At 39.1% G+C, this 15,911-nt stretch overlaps 1 protein-coding gene across 1 annotated transcript in view; it reads left to right on the plus strand.

The window, feature by feature from the left end:
• The window catches only part of STAB2 (stabilin 2), a 136,504-nt gene that overhangs the window by 9,038 nt on the left and 111,555 nt on the right, over positions 1 to 15,911 (plus strand). Inside the window, exons 4-9 of the mRNA XM_073323666.1 lie at positions 3,870 to 3,955; positions 4,768 to 4,837; positions 7,627 to 7,722; positions 8,038 to 8,163; positions 9,877 to 10,073; positions 10,999 to 11,132. Coding sequence (XP_073179767.1) covers positions 3,870 to 3,955; positions 4,768 to 4,837; positions 7,627 to 7,722; positions 8,038 to 8,163; positions 9,877 to 10,073; positions 10,999 to 11,132 — 709 coding nt within the window. The remainder of the gene's footprint in view (positions 1 to 3,869; positions 3,956 to 4,767; positions 4,838 to 7,626; positions 7,723 to 8,037; positions 8,164 to 9,876; positions 10,074 to 10,998; positions 11,133 to 15,911) is intronic.

Here is a 15,911-nt window from a genome sequence, read left to right on the forward strand (position 1 = left end):
CAGAAAACTTCAAAAATTGAATGTTCCAATTTAAAAATAATCCAAAGATTTTTTTTAAATGGGTGCCTAAAATTAGGCTCCTACATCTATATTTTTGGTATCAAAATAAATAACCCAATTCTAAAAGGTGTTGAGCTCCCAGCCATTTCTAGTCTTATGCTTAGACGATTAAATAGACCAGACACACCTCTTTTGGTGGGTTAAACTGAAAAACATAGCTTTCTTACCATTTCTTGAAAGATACACTGAACATAAAGAAAGAGCCTGATTCTCCACTTCATTTACATAAGTTTTATGCCGGCCTGACTACAATGAAGTCACTGGATATACCGTAGTGTAAGACTGGTATAGGGACTGGGGAATCCAGACCGTGACCTTCTGGAATATAGTGATCAAGCAGAAGTGCTCTATCTGTCTAGCTAAAGTTGTAGAACAATACAATAATTTGCTAAACAGCTGATAAAGGATTGGCTATGGTAGTATCAAAACAAGAGGCAAGAGTGGAAGTGATGTCAAAGGTAAATGGATTGAAATCAGCAGCTAAAGAATTATTATGTCCGCCATTTTTAATACTGTTTTACCAGAATTTTGTGCTTACTATATAAATCCTGAGCTCTTCTCATTATTTCATTTGCTAGCCTTGCACATTTAACAAAGGCACTGGTGCAGGCAATGAGTTAAAACAACAAACTGCTCTCCATGCACCCCACAGATTAGCTGATTTGTTAGTCCTATGGATAATTTTTATCTGTGACCTAGTGTCTTGAAAACATTTAGAAGCTCCATGAGGACATTGGTGCTAACATGTATTTATTGCTCTCCTTGTCCCCAGTTATCTCATCTCAGATCTTAATACAACATTGTGATTTCAATGCATTCAAGGCACATTGGACTGAAAATTATATCTGTTACAGACTGATTCATCGAAGAAGTGTATATAAAGTCAATAGCTCTCACTGGATTACTGACTCATCTTTAAGGGATAGGTTGGTATGCAGTGAAAGTGTTCACAGAAATAATGCGTATGCATGTGCACATCCACTTATTTGCTCACTGCTCAGATCACTTGCAATTCACCCTTGTGCAGAGGCACAGTACAAGCCTTCCAGATCCCTTAAACTCTTGAAGTCAAGATTAAATTAGACATAAGTGGTGCATAAATCTTGTGCTGGCTCTCTGCACGGGGTAAATATTTCACCTCCCGCTGCACAGAACTACGGCTGGCTGGAACACAATTCCATTTCAGGAAAAACATTAAAGTTTCAAAATTTGTTTTTTGTTCTGCATTGGAACAAAAATGAGACCTTTCAAGAGTGAGCCACCTCAGAATTTGGGGCAGGAATTAGAACCCAGGTCCCTTTCTCAATCTCTCTTGTTGGAGCTGTTCCCCTTTGTATAGATAATTAAATATTGGGCCAGAGAAAGAGAGAAAACAGATAGAAAAGGAACTTGAACCTCGGTCACTTCCATCCTAATGGCCCGCTATTCTGGGGTGGGTTTTGCCCACTTTCCTCTCCCTCTCCGCCCCCCCCCCCCCGATTTCTGTTCCGGACCCACAACACCTTTTTGATGGAAAAAAACTTGCCAATTTTTGACCAGTTTTACACAGACCCAACACAAGGCCCTCTCAACTATTTACATCCAGTAGTGAAGCAGGGGTGCTATAAATGGAGCAGCATGTAATGGGGTCTTGTCTCCTCTACAAATTACCCTAGTGAGGCTCAGTGCTGGCATGTTTTGCAGCAGATTGGAGAAGGGGCCACAAGCACTACAGTGATGTAGAGGAACTTATAGAATAGTTGCTGTTGAGAGGCTGCATTTAGATCTAGTCATAAAATCATGGAGGTTTCTGTGAAAAATTTCAACAAAAACAAAAAAACTAAAAATCTAAATTTTTATGCAAAATTTTTATTTTTGTTGATGAAAATTTGAATATTGAAATATTTCAATTGGAAATGCTGTCATGCTGCCTCATGCTCCCATTCTCTATAGGTTAGGCTCCTTGGTCAGACTAATCCTCCTATGATATGCCATGGTCATCCCTCATGGCAAAGGGAGGTAGACACGGTATATCATGGGGGATGTAGTTCTACTGGGGAGCCTGGCCAATAGAAAAGAATGGAGACAGCAGGTAGCCAAACTTCAGTTCCCATGAGGCACTGTGACAGCATATCTGAATATTTCAGTTTTCAGGCTTTCAGTTTTTCAATGAAAAATCAAAATTGGAAAGCATGGAAAGCAGATACTTATTTGGGAAAAAAAGTCATTTAAATGAAAACCCAATTTTCTGCCAAGGACAGGTTTGACAGAACATGTTCAATCAGCCCCAATTGCATCACAGCCCAGCCTGACCATGAGATTCCATTCCCAGCACAAGGCCATTTTCTTAGGCTTTATGCAGGGAGAGATGGATTTCACCCACAGTACAGTGGATGCGAAAAATTAAAAGTAAAGTAGCAATACAGAAACTGTACAGAACAAGAAACTTATTTTCTAAGTATCCCTTTTATTTATAGTAACAAATTGAAGCAAATATACCAATGTTGGACTATGATGTTCTAACAGAGCTAATAAGTTTTTTCCATCTATACCTTCTATGATTCCTTGAGATTTTATTCAGTGAATGTTTACTTTCCCCAAAGGGTCAAAGCGTTCCATCTGTTCTAGAAAACATTGGACTTTTCACCTCTCAGTACACCAGTAGGAGTAATGCCCAGGTTTTCAGAAGAGCTGAGCAGCCAAGAGCTCCCATTCACATCAGCACTTGTGATATCAGATCCCTTAAACCGCAATCTTGCAAACACGTGCACACATGCTTAACTTTACTTCCACAGGTAACCCCAAACGACTCACAATGGTAAAATTAAGCACAGGTGTATGTGTTTGCCAGATTAGGGCCTTATCCGGGTGTATGAATATGGATATAGAAGTTTAACTGTGGCCGAGAATTTCTAACCTAAAGTTAATCTTCTATATCCATATTCAAGCATCTAAATAAACAAGCTGATTAGCAAAAGTGCAGAGTTCTTGAAAATCTGGTCCATTTTGAGTTGTCTGAATAGCAATTCAGGAGCCTAACTTGAGGGTCCTATTTTTGAAAATCGAGGCCAATATACATTTTATATAATCCTCCATACAAAATATTAAACAAATTCCATGCTGATCTTGTGTTTTCAGAAAATTCTTGTATACATTAGTCCATAAATTTGAGATTGTGTTGAATTAGAGAATCCTAAAGAGTAAAGATGAAAAATAGCTATTATGTCATCTTGTCTACCTCTCTGCCAATGCAGGACTGGTCCTTATAGGATATTTTCTAGAGCTTTGTCCAATCTACAATATATGATGTTTTTACTATGCTGTATGGAAAAGACTCTCTCTTCCAATACGATCATTAAGTGTAATTTTTAATGACTGACCCTCTGGATGCTGCAAATGTTGTAATAAAATGACTAGTATAGCAATTTCTAGGTTGCCTATCAATCCTTTGACTAAAACAAGAACTCTACATTCAAATTCAAAAAAGTGTGATTACATTTTTTTTCTTTTCTTTTCATTTTCATGGAGGTCTGCCCCTCCACATTCCATCTGGCCAAACCAGAGGAAAAAGTGTTAGAAATCTCATTGTTCTCACAAGATTTCTAGTCCAGCATAGTCAATCCTAACTCCATTCAAGTCCATGGGACTTCATTGAGACCAAGATGTCACTGAAGATACTTAGGTGATTCAAAAAAAATCCATGCTTTGAGATGCCTATTTGAACTGATTCCCCCAAACCACTTGAGAGTAGCCATCACTAATATAAAGGACTTTGTCTGTATAACTGTCACAGTCAGTGTTGTTGATTTGTCACATGTTTTATTCTGTAGCATGTCCAGGAGGAGCTGCATCACCATGCAATAACAGAGGCCGCTGTTTTCAGGGTATAAATGGGGATGGAAAATGCACTTGCCAAGTATGTCCCTTCAATTTTTGGAATGATATTGTGTATCACAACTAGGAAATACTCCATATTTATGTCAGAAAAATACATAAACTGAAAGTATTTCAGAAATAGCCTGCAGAGATAGTTTAGAGGCGGGGCAGGTTGGTTTTATTTTGTGTTGTTTTTTTAAGTTTCTGCTCACATAAAACTTCAAATGATTCCTTATGACTATTTACCTTAAGGTTTCCATAATGTTCATTTGGTGGTGATAAATAACTCCACCCAGAAGGGAAAAATAAAAGGTCAAATTCTTCCTGATATGTGCATGTAAGCCCCATTAAATTGGTCCACCTCATCCTGCTTTGGCTAATCTTCTAGAAACACTACAAAGCACATCTTTTCTAGAGCACATGGGTGGGAGTTGGAGAATGAGAAACAGAGTAGAATTGAGGCATTTGTTATTTATTATTAATTATTATTATTATTGATTAGCTAGTAATTAGAATGATATGAGTAGTCAGTTACGTTCTGTTGCAATTCTTGATTATATTTTAAGCCTTCTGCGTTTCTGTGGAAGTGGTCAAAGCTCTGAATAGGAACATACTGGCTAGTCACTGACAGAATTTAAGTTTAATGTATAAATATGTGAGGGAGAAAAATTGGCCAAAGGAGATTTTACCTGGGATTTACTTGAGCAGTCCTCATCTTGGTGGGACAGTGTTTTTTCCAAATTACTGTCTATAGTCCTTTCAGCATTATAACATTTTCTTATGTATGGCCACTCTGCTTGTATTCAAATGTTTAATTATACAGCAGAATGACTTTCCTTATATGTTCTATAGCCAGAATTTGGTGGGACAGCCTGTGAAACTTGTGCTGAAGATAATTTATTTGGACCCAACTGTACTTCAGGTATGTCTGATCTTATCTCCTTTTATAGAAGTGAAAAAATAAGAAATATTAAAACTGTATTAGTGCAGGATGAATTGCATGACCAATAACCTGCGTGCAGCACAGTGAAAACTAGTATCCTTAAATATCTTTGTTTTATCATATAATCAAATAAACTAGAGATGGGAAGGACCTGCTAGATTATCCAAGTCATCTCACAGTTAGTGCTGGAATGTTTCCTGCCATATATTTTCCATGGCTATATATATATATATTAGGGCTGTCAAGTGATTAAAAAAATTAATCGTGATTCATCGCACAATTAAAAAAATTAATTACTATTAATCGTGCAATTAATTGCACTGTTAAACAATAATAGAATACCATTTATTTAAATATTTTGGATGTTTTCTACATTTTCAAATGCATTGATTTTTAATTACAACACAGAATGTTGTACAGTGCTCACTTTGTATTTATTTTTATTACAAATATTTGCACTGTAAAAAAACTGTAAAGAAATAGTATTTTTCAGTTCAGCTAATACAACTATTGAGTGCAATCTCTTTATCACAAAAGTTGAATTTACAAATTTAGAATTATGTACAGAAAATAACTGCATTAAAAAATAAAACAATGTAGAACTTTAGAGCCTAAACTCAGACAAACAAGTTTGTTTACTTATGCAGGAGATAATGCTGCCTGCTTCTTGTTTACAATGTCACCTGAAAGTCAGAACAGGTGTTTGCATGGCACTTTTGTAGCCGGCATTGCAAGGCATTTTCTTGCCAGATATGCTAAACATTCATATGCCCTTCATGCTTTGGTCACCAATCCAGAGGACATGCTTCCATGCTGACGACACTCATTAAAAAAATAACATGTTAATTAAATTTGTGACTAAACTCCGTGGGGGAGAATTTTATGTCTCCTGCTCTGTTTTACCCACATTCTGCCATATATTTCATGTTATAGCAGTCTCGAATGATGACCCAGCACATGTTGTTCGTTTTAAGAACACTTTCACTGCAGATTTGACAAAACACTAAGAGGGTATCAATGTGAGATTTCTAAAAATAGCTACAATACTCGACCCAAGATTTAAGAATCTGAAGTGCCTTCCAAAATCTAAGAGCGATGATGTGTGGAGCATGTTTTCAGAAATCTTAAAAGAGCAACACTCCGATTCAGAAGCTACAGAACCCGAACCACCAAAAAAGAAAATAAACCTTTTGCTGGTGTCATCTGACTCAGATGATGAAAATGAACATGCGTCGGTCCACACTGCTTTGAATTGTTATCAGATAGAACCCATCATCAGCATGGACGCATGTCCTCTGGAATGGTGACTGAAGCATGAAGGGACATGTTAATCTTTAGCAAATCTGGCATGTTAATATCTTGCAACGCCAGCTACAACACTGCCATGTAAATGCTGTTCTCACTTTCAGGTGACATTTAAACACGAAGCAGGCAGCATTATCTCCTGCAAATGTAAACAAATTTGTTTGTCTGAGCTATTGGCTGAACAAGAAGTAGGACTGAGTGGACTTGTATTTCTTTTGTTTATCATTTTTACAGTGCAAATATTTGTAATAAAAAATAAAAATATAACGTGAGCACTGTACACTTTGTATTCTGTGTTATAATTGAAATCAATATGTTTGAAAATGTAGAAAAACATCCCAAAATATTCAATAAATTTCAATCAGTATTCTATTGTTTAACAGTGCAATTAAAACTGTGATTAGTCACGATGAATTTTTTAATCATGATTAATTGTTTTTAGTTAGTCGCGTGAGTTAACTGTGATTAATCGATAGCCCTTTTATATATATATATATATATATATATATATAAAAGTATCGGGGGGGGGAATGGGGGTTAATTGTGGTATTTTAGGATACCATTCTGTGGTAATCTACCAAATGCTAACTTGCAGTATTTTTAATAAATTTCCTAACTAAAGGTCCTGTAACCATAGCATATACTTACACACCAAAAAATTACCCAAAAAATCAAATAAATTCAATCTAGTATTAAAACCACTGTACATGAGTCAGAAACTAAGTCGCCAACCAAAATGCAGTCATGAATGGGCTGTAACTTAAATATTCTGTAGTGGCTTTTCCACAATAATCACAGTAACTATATAGCCTCAAAGGCATACTGTTTTCAACAGTTGTCCACTGGATGCCAGTGTTAATTCATATAAACGCTATTGAGACATTTTTATACAAATAGGGCATTTGAATCAATTCAGTATCTTTAATGGAATTATTCTTAAGGCTGTTGGAGGATTCAACAGCATGTTAATTTAAGGATGATTTATGGTTTCAGCCTTCAGATATTTCAGCTGTTGATGCCTATTCCAAATTCTCTAGGGGTCCGTGGAGACTGTGCATTGATACAGCTGGCAGCAAATATGCCTTCAGCAATACCTTGCTCCCCTCTGTGCCCCTTGATATTAGAATGGGAACTATTCCATTTGATGGTTAAAGGCTGGGGTCCTATTTTCAAATCTGAGTAAAGTTAGGTCATCCAGGTCACCAGCAGCATGTTCTAATCAGCACCTCCACACCCAAACACCCATTTTAGGCCCCAACAGGTCTGCTTCAGTAACCAGGTGTGGGACTTGAGCATCCCAGTACAAAGCCCATAATACCCATGTTTGAAAATTGCACCAAGTTTGTCAAAAATGGTAGTATTTAATTACTGCGTCTAAAACATTAGTGGCATGAGAAACCACTGAAGACCTTGTTTCAAATCCACTAACTTATTTACCAAAACCAATCCATTTCTACATATAGTTTGCAACTGTGCTCATGGAGTATGCAACAGTGGAATTACAGGGGATGGAGGATGTACCTGTTTGTCTGGATACAAAGGGCTTAACTGTGATCAGGGTAAGTATAGTGTTTTTTTTCCAGCACATATTCACCAACTTCTTTATGGTGGCTCCTGGTGAGGGCTAAATATATTCAGCAGCAAAATACACACCCCAAGTCAAACCACATCACCCCTAACCTAGCGAAGACCCATGATCATTATCACTGAATCATTACATCATCGATCACCACTAACAGTGGCCACATCACCACTCTACAGTGCCTTGCTCATCTATACCCTGCATTGGTTTTTGTACAGCAGAAGGATTGAGTGTAATGTTCTTTAGTGTGATGTTCAGCCACAATATAACCTTTTGCCTTCTTTCTCTCCAGCAATACCTGAATGTGAGGCCTTACAGTGCCCTGAAAACTCCAGATGTTCTATTTCTAGTAAAGAGGAAACCAAATTGGAGTGTACATGTCTTCCCAATTACCATGGAGACGGTAAACAATGTGAACGTAAGTAGCTGTGAAGCCTGGTGGGCCATGGCCACCTAGTTTGCTTCCATAAAATCAGCAGAGGTGAACAATGATTTACATTCGCTGAGAGAGGTCCCACCACCTGGTGACTCAGCTGCATGACTGATCCCAAATACAAACATTACAGACAAATTGAGCCCATGCTACTTTTCCAATTCTTGATGAAGTAACAAAGCTCCACAACCTCTGCTGGGGTAAAAGGTTTTCGCCAATGTGTTCTTTACTCCCCGCACTGTGCCACTTGGACTGTCAAACTGAGTTTTTCCTCCCCCAACAGAACGGTCCACAACACTGACGCACAGGTCTGGGTATTTTGTCATAAAGAAACATTTGTTTCTAATTATTCTACTACATTAATACATAACAATACATTGTTATTCTAATCATTCTAACCAATTATGGTGCTGAAGACTCAATACTGTTTATCTAGTAACACAGTAATTGCGGTCTTGGACCAGACCTGAGATCCCTCTCATCGGGTATTTTGCCTCCGACAGTGGCTTGTGTGTGATGTTTCAGGAGAAAGTTCAAGAAACCATATCAGAGAAGTTTCTTCCTATCTCCAATCATTCAGTGGCTGTCTCTATGGCTTAAAGCAAGAGAGATTATATCCCGCTACATTATATTTTATCTAGGGTACTAATGGCAAACTTTGCCACTAGATTCAGTTTTTTAAACTACATAATGAGTTGGTTCAGGGATGGATGAACTAATTCAGATAAGATGACTCACTTTGAAATCACAGGCAACCACTTGTGCTTTAGTTTCCACATTGGCTACTATCAGTATTACAGATGAAGGGCCAGATCTTGAACAGCTAAGTCAGTGGTGAGCAGTTACTCACAGGAGTAATGCCACTGACTTCAATGGAACTATGCATGTAACTGTTGGGTTCCTAATCTGGCCCTCACTCTACAGCAGTATGGAGGAAATGGACTAAAGCATTCATGCGCCAAGCCTCTATCCCTGTGGCTCTCAACCAGGGGTACACATACCCCCAGGAGTACACAGGGGTTTTCCAGGTATGTCAACTCGTCTAGATCAGTGTTTCTCAACCTGGGGGTTGTGACATCCAGGGTGGGTCGCAGGAAGGGCTTAGGGGTGTCACAAGTGCAGGGCCGGCGATCGGGGGTGGCAAGCAGGGCAACTGCCTGTGGCCCCGTGCCACAGCAGGCTCCACGAAGCTAAGTTATATGCTTCAACCCTGGGGGGAAGGGATTGGGCTTGCGCCCCTGAAATGAGTACAGTAGTCTGGAAAGGTTGAGAACCACTGCTCTATCCCTGCTGTATAAAGCTTGGGTTTGGAAGACCCATTCAGCTGAGTGACATTTTCCTACTAATCTAACATGCCTTAGGGCAGTTATTTTAAGTCATGTCACCTACTTGATCCTCCAAGATCACAATTCATCAAAGAAGCGGGCAATTGTTATAATTAAGATTTTTTAAATGAATGCATTATTGTAGGTTTAATTGGGTAATAACTCAACATGCCAACTTTAAAGGTCACTTATGTACAAAAACATAGATAGTTGTTTGCTACGTTGGTATAAATAGGTGCCTATCTCATATCTTCATGCTGATAAAATACTCTGGACTTAGCTATTCTAGACAGTTCATTCTATAGGCTCCACTATCCCCTTACTTTTGCAACTTTTGGGTAATTATTAATTTGTTTTATTAATGTTTTTCAAGCTATCAACCCGTGCTTAAAAAAGGTCTGTGATCCGAATGCTTATTGCACCCATCTTGGACCTAATCGTCATAAATGTGTTTGCCAAGAAGGTTACAGTGGGGATGGCCAAGTCTGCCTACCAATAGACCCTTGCCAAGGGATGTTTGGAAATTGCCCTACAGCGTCTACCATTTGTAGATATGATGGTCCAGGAAAGGTACGTGCTGAACTGGAGCCCATGGCATTTTCAAAATCAACTGTCTAGGACGAAGAATGGTTTTTCCCTGTGGGGAGACCGTCTTGCCTAGCGGATAAAGCTCTCAACAGGGACTTGCGTTCTATTCCCAGCTCTGCCGTGGCCTGCTGGGTGACCTTGGGCAAGTCATTTTCTCTTTCTGTGCCCTTGTATCCCCAGTTTACAAAAGGGGGAAATGATACCAACCTCCTTTATAAAGCACTTTGAGATCTACTGATGCAAGGGCACTGTACAAGAGCTAGATATGATTAATTCTACTGGCCACCTGAGTAAAACATTCTGTAGTAAAATTCGCTCCACTGATCAAGTGAGGCTTTCAAAGGTCCCACCTGTTCTAAATAGACATTAATGTTCCCATGACACTTTTTGTAAGAGGTGGGACTTGTCTTGGAGTCCTTGCCCATACATTTTGCCTCCTCCCAACTATTTTGCAGTCCCCTGTGTGCTGGTTTGTTGGCCTTCACTGTTCCAGGGGTGGCTGCATTTCAGTGATGCTATATGCATATACTGTAGTTTATTGAATGCTTTGTGATCTTTTGGGGGAAGAAAAGGTCTATGTGAACACTGATTATAAATTTGACCTATGGGCACTGATTTTAATAAATACCTTCTTGTAAGGCAATGGCACCTAAAGAATTTTATTTCTTTTTTAAGGATATAATTTGAAAGCCAGAAATTTTCTAGGATGGATAAAATCTAGAAAAGGGTTGACTAAATCTGGATAAGCTGCATATATGCTTCTGAATTTGCTGGGTGCTTACCTGAGCCTTTTGAAGTTGTCTTTAAATCCTTTCCCTGGCTTTTGTGACAGAAAAATGCTGAAAATAGCAAGTCACTAATAAAATCCAAAATACAATCTAACATTTGTCTTTCTCCCCTGATTTAGTCCCACTGTGAATGCAAAGAACATTACAGAAATTTAGTACCTGGGAAAGGATGCAGTATGACAGATATCTGTGAGACTAACAACACCTGCCATAAAAATGCAAAATGCACTATGGTTGCACCGGGACAAATTGTGTAAGTCTTTTTCCTTCTTAAATCTTTCACTGATTATATTTTATTCAGTAAATAGTGTGACAGGTCGAACCAGATGGCTATAGGAGAGTAATAGAAGGCAGATATATTAGCCCCAGATTAAGTAGGTCCCTTTTCCCTGGGTAAGGTAACAGGGAAGGTTCCAGAACAATCAGGAACCTTCTGGAGACAATTAAGACAGACAGGCTGATTAGAACACCTGCAGCCAATCAAGAAGCTGCTAGAATCAATTAAGGCAGGCTAATCAGGGCACCTGGGTTTAAAAAGGAGCTCACTTCAGTTTGTGGTGTGCGTATGAGGAGCTGGGAGCAAGAGGCACTAGGAGCTGAGAGTGAGAACGCGGACTGTTGGAGGACTGAGGAGTACAAGCATTATCAGACACCAGGAGGAAGGTCCTATGGTGAGGATAAAGAAGGTGTTGGGAGGAGGCCATGGGAAAGTAGCCCAGATAGTTGTGGCTGTCACACAGCTGTTCCGGGAGGCACTCTAGACAGCTGCATTCCACAGGGCCCTGGGCTGGCACCCAGAGTAGAGGGCGGGCCCGGGTTCCCCCCAAATCCTCCCAACTCCTAGTCAGATACAGGAGACGTCAACCTGGACCGTGAATTCAGAAAAACGGCCAAGCTGAGGGCTGCTGTGAAGCTCCAAGGTAAGCAAATCCGCCAATAAGTGCAAGGCCCACCAAGGTAGAGGAGGAACTTTGTCACAATAGGCTATTAAGGAAAAAGAGATGGCAGAGCAATTCTCAATGTATCACTGACAGTTTCTTTACAAAGTAACTTTATAAAACTTTGGAGTATATTAGCTCCTGCTACTAGTGCTTGGTACAGTGTAGGGAACAGCAAGATAGTTGAGCATTGTGAGAAGAGAGTGTGCGTATGCCATTGCATTTATATTGCTCATTTATTGCTTGATCCAGTGTCCACTGAAGTAAATGGGAGCTCTTTCACTGATTTCAATAGGTTTTGGATCAGACAAGTATGGTGGTATCATAGATGGAGGTGTAGTATATTAGCAAAGAATTATACAGTATAATGCTACAGAGAATATGTTATGTAGCATAATGTACAACCTTAGAATACAGTATTAAAACAAAGAGTTAAACGATAACTCTTTTCACTCTCCAGAGACGTTGTAATATGATTGATGTTTGGTTTATAAGAGTTTATTTGTAGCGTTGCTTTTTAGGATTACAATATGGCTGATAATACAGGGTAATAATTCCTGTCTGGTGTCAAAAATACTTTCCATATAGGTGTTCACACTTAGCATAAAGGCAATTCTCTTGGTTTAAGAAGAGGACATCTTATCAATTTTTTGCATTCTAGTGCTGGTTGTCCTTACAATACTAATGGAACTTTTCTATTATAAATTACTGTGCATTTAGAACAAGTTTATACAGAATGTTCTTCTGCCCACCTATGGAGCAGGTTCCACAGCCTCTTCTCTGTGCCCCACAATCTACCTTGTGATAATGACACAGAAAGTAGAGCTGGGTGGCAAACAGTTTTCCTATCCTGTGAGAGTTTTTGAGATTTAAAACAAAAATAAATTGTCAAAAAATTTCACAAACCAAAATTCAAGTCAGGTCAAACAAAATGTTTCGTTTTCATAATTTTGAAATGGTTTGTTTTTATTTTGACTTAATATTTGATTTACTTTTTTTTCTATAAATTAACTTAGATTTCAAAACAAAAAGTGGTTTCAAATCCAAAATGGAACTTTTTTCATTGAGAAAATATTGAAATTGGATATTTTAACAATTTCAATTGGATTTTTTTTCAAAATTAGTTCAAAATGGGAATTTCTTTAAAAAACAAAGAAAATGTCAAACTTCAGCCCTGCACAGGACCTTCAGTTACGTAAGCCCACAACATGGTCTGAGTAGAAGGAGCGGTAGAGAGTAGTAACAGAGCAGTAAAGTACAGATCAGATCAGTAATTTATACAATAGGGAATGAAGCTGAAAATATTTATAAATCATTTGCTTTCACTGAATAAAGAGAAACAGATAACTATGACTTATTTCTTTAAAAATCTGCTGGCCATTTCATTCCACAAAAGAATAGACACATGAATGGTATTACTTTCACCAAAGGGAGCAGAGGCCCAGGGAAAGCATGGAAAGCTTTTAGTCCCTATATGAACAAGCGGAGCATTATGATTTTATTGGTAAGGAAGATCACAAGAGATCATCCATTAGGTGGGATTTTAAACAGAAAAAATTTAGAAAATATTATATCTGGGCTAACTCTGAAACCAGCATTGTAACTCTGGCACCGCAGTCTAAACTAATAAAAAAAATATTCACCCAACAAGAAAGCAGTAGAAAGTAAAATGAATTATGTCCAGGGGTTTTCTTCCACACGTTATCATTTTTCATTTTGCCACTTGAACTTTTCAAGAGTTGAAGAAGGAGTTTTATTTTACATTTTCCAACTCAGAAAAAAACAAATCCCCCTGAACATCATTTGATTACATTCTGTGACAAAGAGAGAGATGGGAAGGAATTCTAGATGTCCCCAAAAAGCTGGACATTTTTGAAAAGACTGAAACTTCCAGTTTATAGTCAAACAAAAAAAGATTTGAATGAAAATTGTGATAGCTAGATGTGGGCACAGCCATAATAAAGAGCTACTGATGCTGCTGCTATATCACAAGTATAGAGGGAAGTGATGCCACTTCTGTGTTTGACTGTAGCTCAAATTTTAAACCTATTTGTCTCCAGCTTCCAGCTCTTCTTCCTTTGTTAACACTTCAAAATAAGCTATTGTGGTGGCCCCGAGCTAGACCCAGAATGTATTGTTGCTCTCTCGTAACTGGAAATTGTAAGCATCCGTTGTGTCACCTCCTTTGCAGGTTTTTTTTTTTTTAATGCACAGTTGTACTGCTGGCCTGCTGCCTCAGTCACTTCAGTTTCCCATGGAAGCTCTTTGCTTAGAGGAAGATACTGTACCTGTGGTTTGGGGGTTATAAAATAGCAGTAGCTTGGAAAATCAAGACTATTGCTGTCTGTTTCTGTTCCCGTATAGGTCTTTTCTGCACTAGTGTTAAAAACATTTAAATAACATTTCTTCAAGACAGAAGTTACATACAGCTATGCCATTGAGGGTCACTAAGAAACTTCAGCTGGTGCAGAATATGGTAGCTGAGCTAGTTAACTGGGATGGTTATTGAGAGTACATTCGATTGTAACCTCTTTGGGGCAATGCCAAGCAAAATGGGGCCCCCAGTCCTTGTCCTCTAGCTGGAGCATATAAACCTCTTCCCTGACTTTTCTCTTGTGCTTTTTTACTTCTCTGTATTTTGACTCTGTTCCTAAAATAAAAAACACTGGTTAAGTAGCCACGCCTCTTTCCTATATGCAGGGGCTAACCTCCGGGGGAGAAGCAGGGAAACTATCTCTCTCTTCTCTGCTAAAAGGAGAGAGATATTTCCCCACTCTCTAGCTTGGGTAAGCAGCACTCCCCCACAACTCCCATCCCTCCGCGACTGGTGCAATGAGTCTTCCCCATGCTGTTTCATTCTCACAACAAAGATTAAAAAATAACCCAGCCTGGTTTGCATTAGGCCTGCTCCTCCCTAGCTGTTCCCATCCTTAATGGAAAACAGTGGATTGAAACAGCCCCATTCAAAGTAAAACAAACACACACACACACACACTGAAAGACTTTACAGATTGCACCAGCCACATGCTCCAAACAAGAGACAAAAGTTGCCCAATACAGGCAACTGCCTGGCTGCTCCCTGCCCCAACACACAGAGATAAATTAAGTCATTTGAAAGCCAAGGGAAGTTCAAATTGGAAGCTTTGCTCCCAAGCAGAAGTTATAATTGCAAAATGTTTATTTCTGCAGCACCCAAATGCAAACCAAAAAATTGGCTTCTAACTCCATTCTGCACAGTCAAAGGTGGTATTTTTCTGAATAAATTCAATTCAGTTTCAAACCACAATGCCCAGCCCACATTTCTAAACTCACTGTGATTCTAGAAACGACCACAAATGAAACCTTTGCTGTAAAAGAAGGCAGCATTAATTTACAAGCCTTAATCTGATTTCTGTATTATTTCAAAAACTGCTTCTCCTGCCAAGTTGTTTCTCATCTTTTTTAAAGCCCAGATTCTAGGAAACTCTGAATTCTTGTACCCATAGCCTGAGACTTCCCCAACCACTCCCCTTTCCCCCACAGAAAGAAGGGTTCAGTCCCAAAAGTTTCAAGGCAAAGAGGACCTGTGCCTCTGCAGCAGATCTGGAGTCCCCTGCTCCCCACTCAGGCTCTGTGGCAGTGCAGATGCCCTAGGGATCCCCTTAGAGAGTGCGAGGGCTCACCAGCATAAAGGGCCTCCCAGGAAAAGTAATACAACCATTTGCCTGTATTAACATTCCTGCTGTTCTTCCGCTGCGTTGGTAGAGGGCAATACATGGGCCTTTTGATCACAGTCCCAGATCTCCTCCCAAACTTCTAGTTCTCCAGACTCAGATTACTCTGTGGACTTTTTAGGGCAAGAAGGGTGTTACCTTGGAGGCAGCTGTCACACATCTCCCCTCTGTACAGGCAAAGGAGATCTACAAGGGGGACAAAGCACCATCTGGTTCTGGATTAACACTACTCTACGTGTGTGTGTGTGATTACCAGAAGATGTGGATGTGTAATAAATATAAACAGGAGGTGGACACCTTGAGGTTGTTTGGTCACATAAAGAAGATTATTTTGATTGTGTGGAATAATACTCCTTTAATGATGCTTGTAGAAGTCTCAGC

The sequence above is a fragment of the Lepidochelys kempii genome, chromosome 1 (assembly GCF_965140265.1).
Source record: "Lepidochelys kempii isolate rLepKem1 chromosome 1, rLepKem1.hap2, whole genome shotgun sequence".
Taxonomy (NCBI): domain Eukaryota; kingdom Metazoa; phylum Chordata; order Testudines; family Cheloniidae; genus Lepidochelys; species Lepidochelys kempii.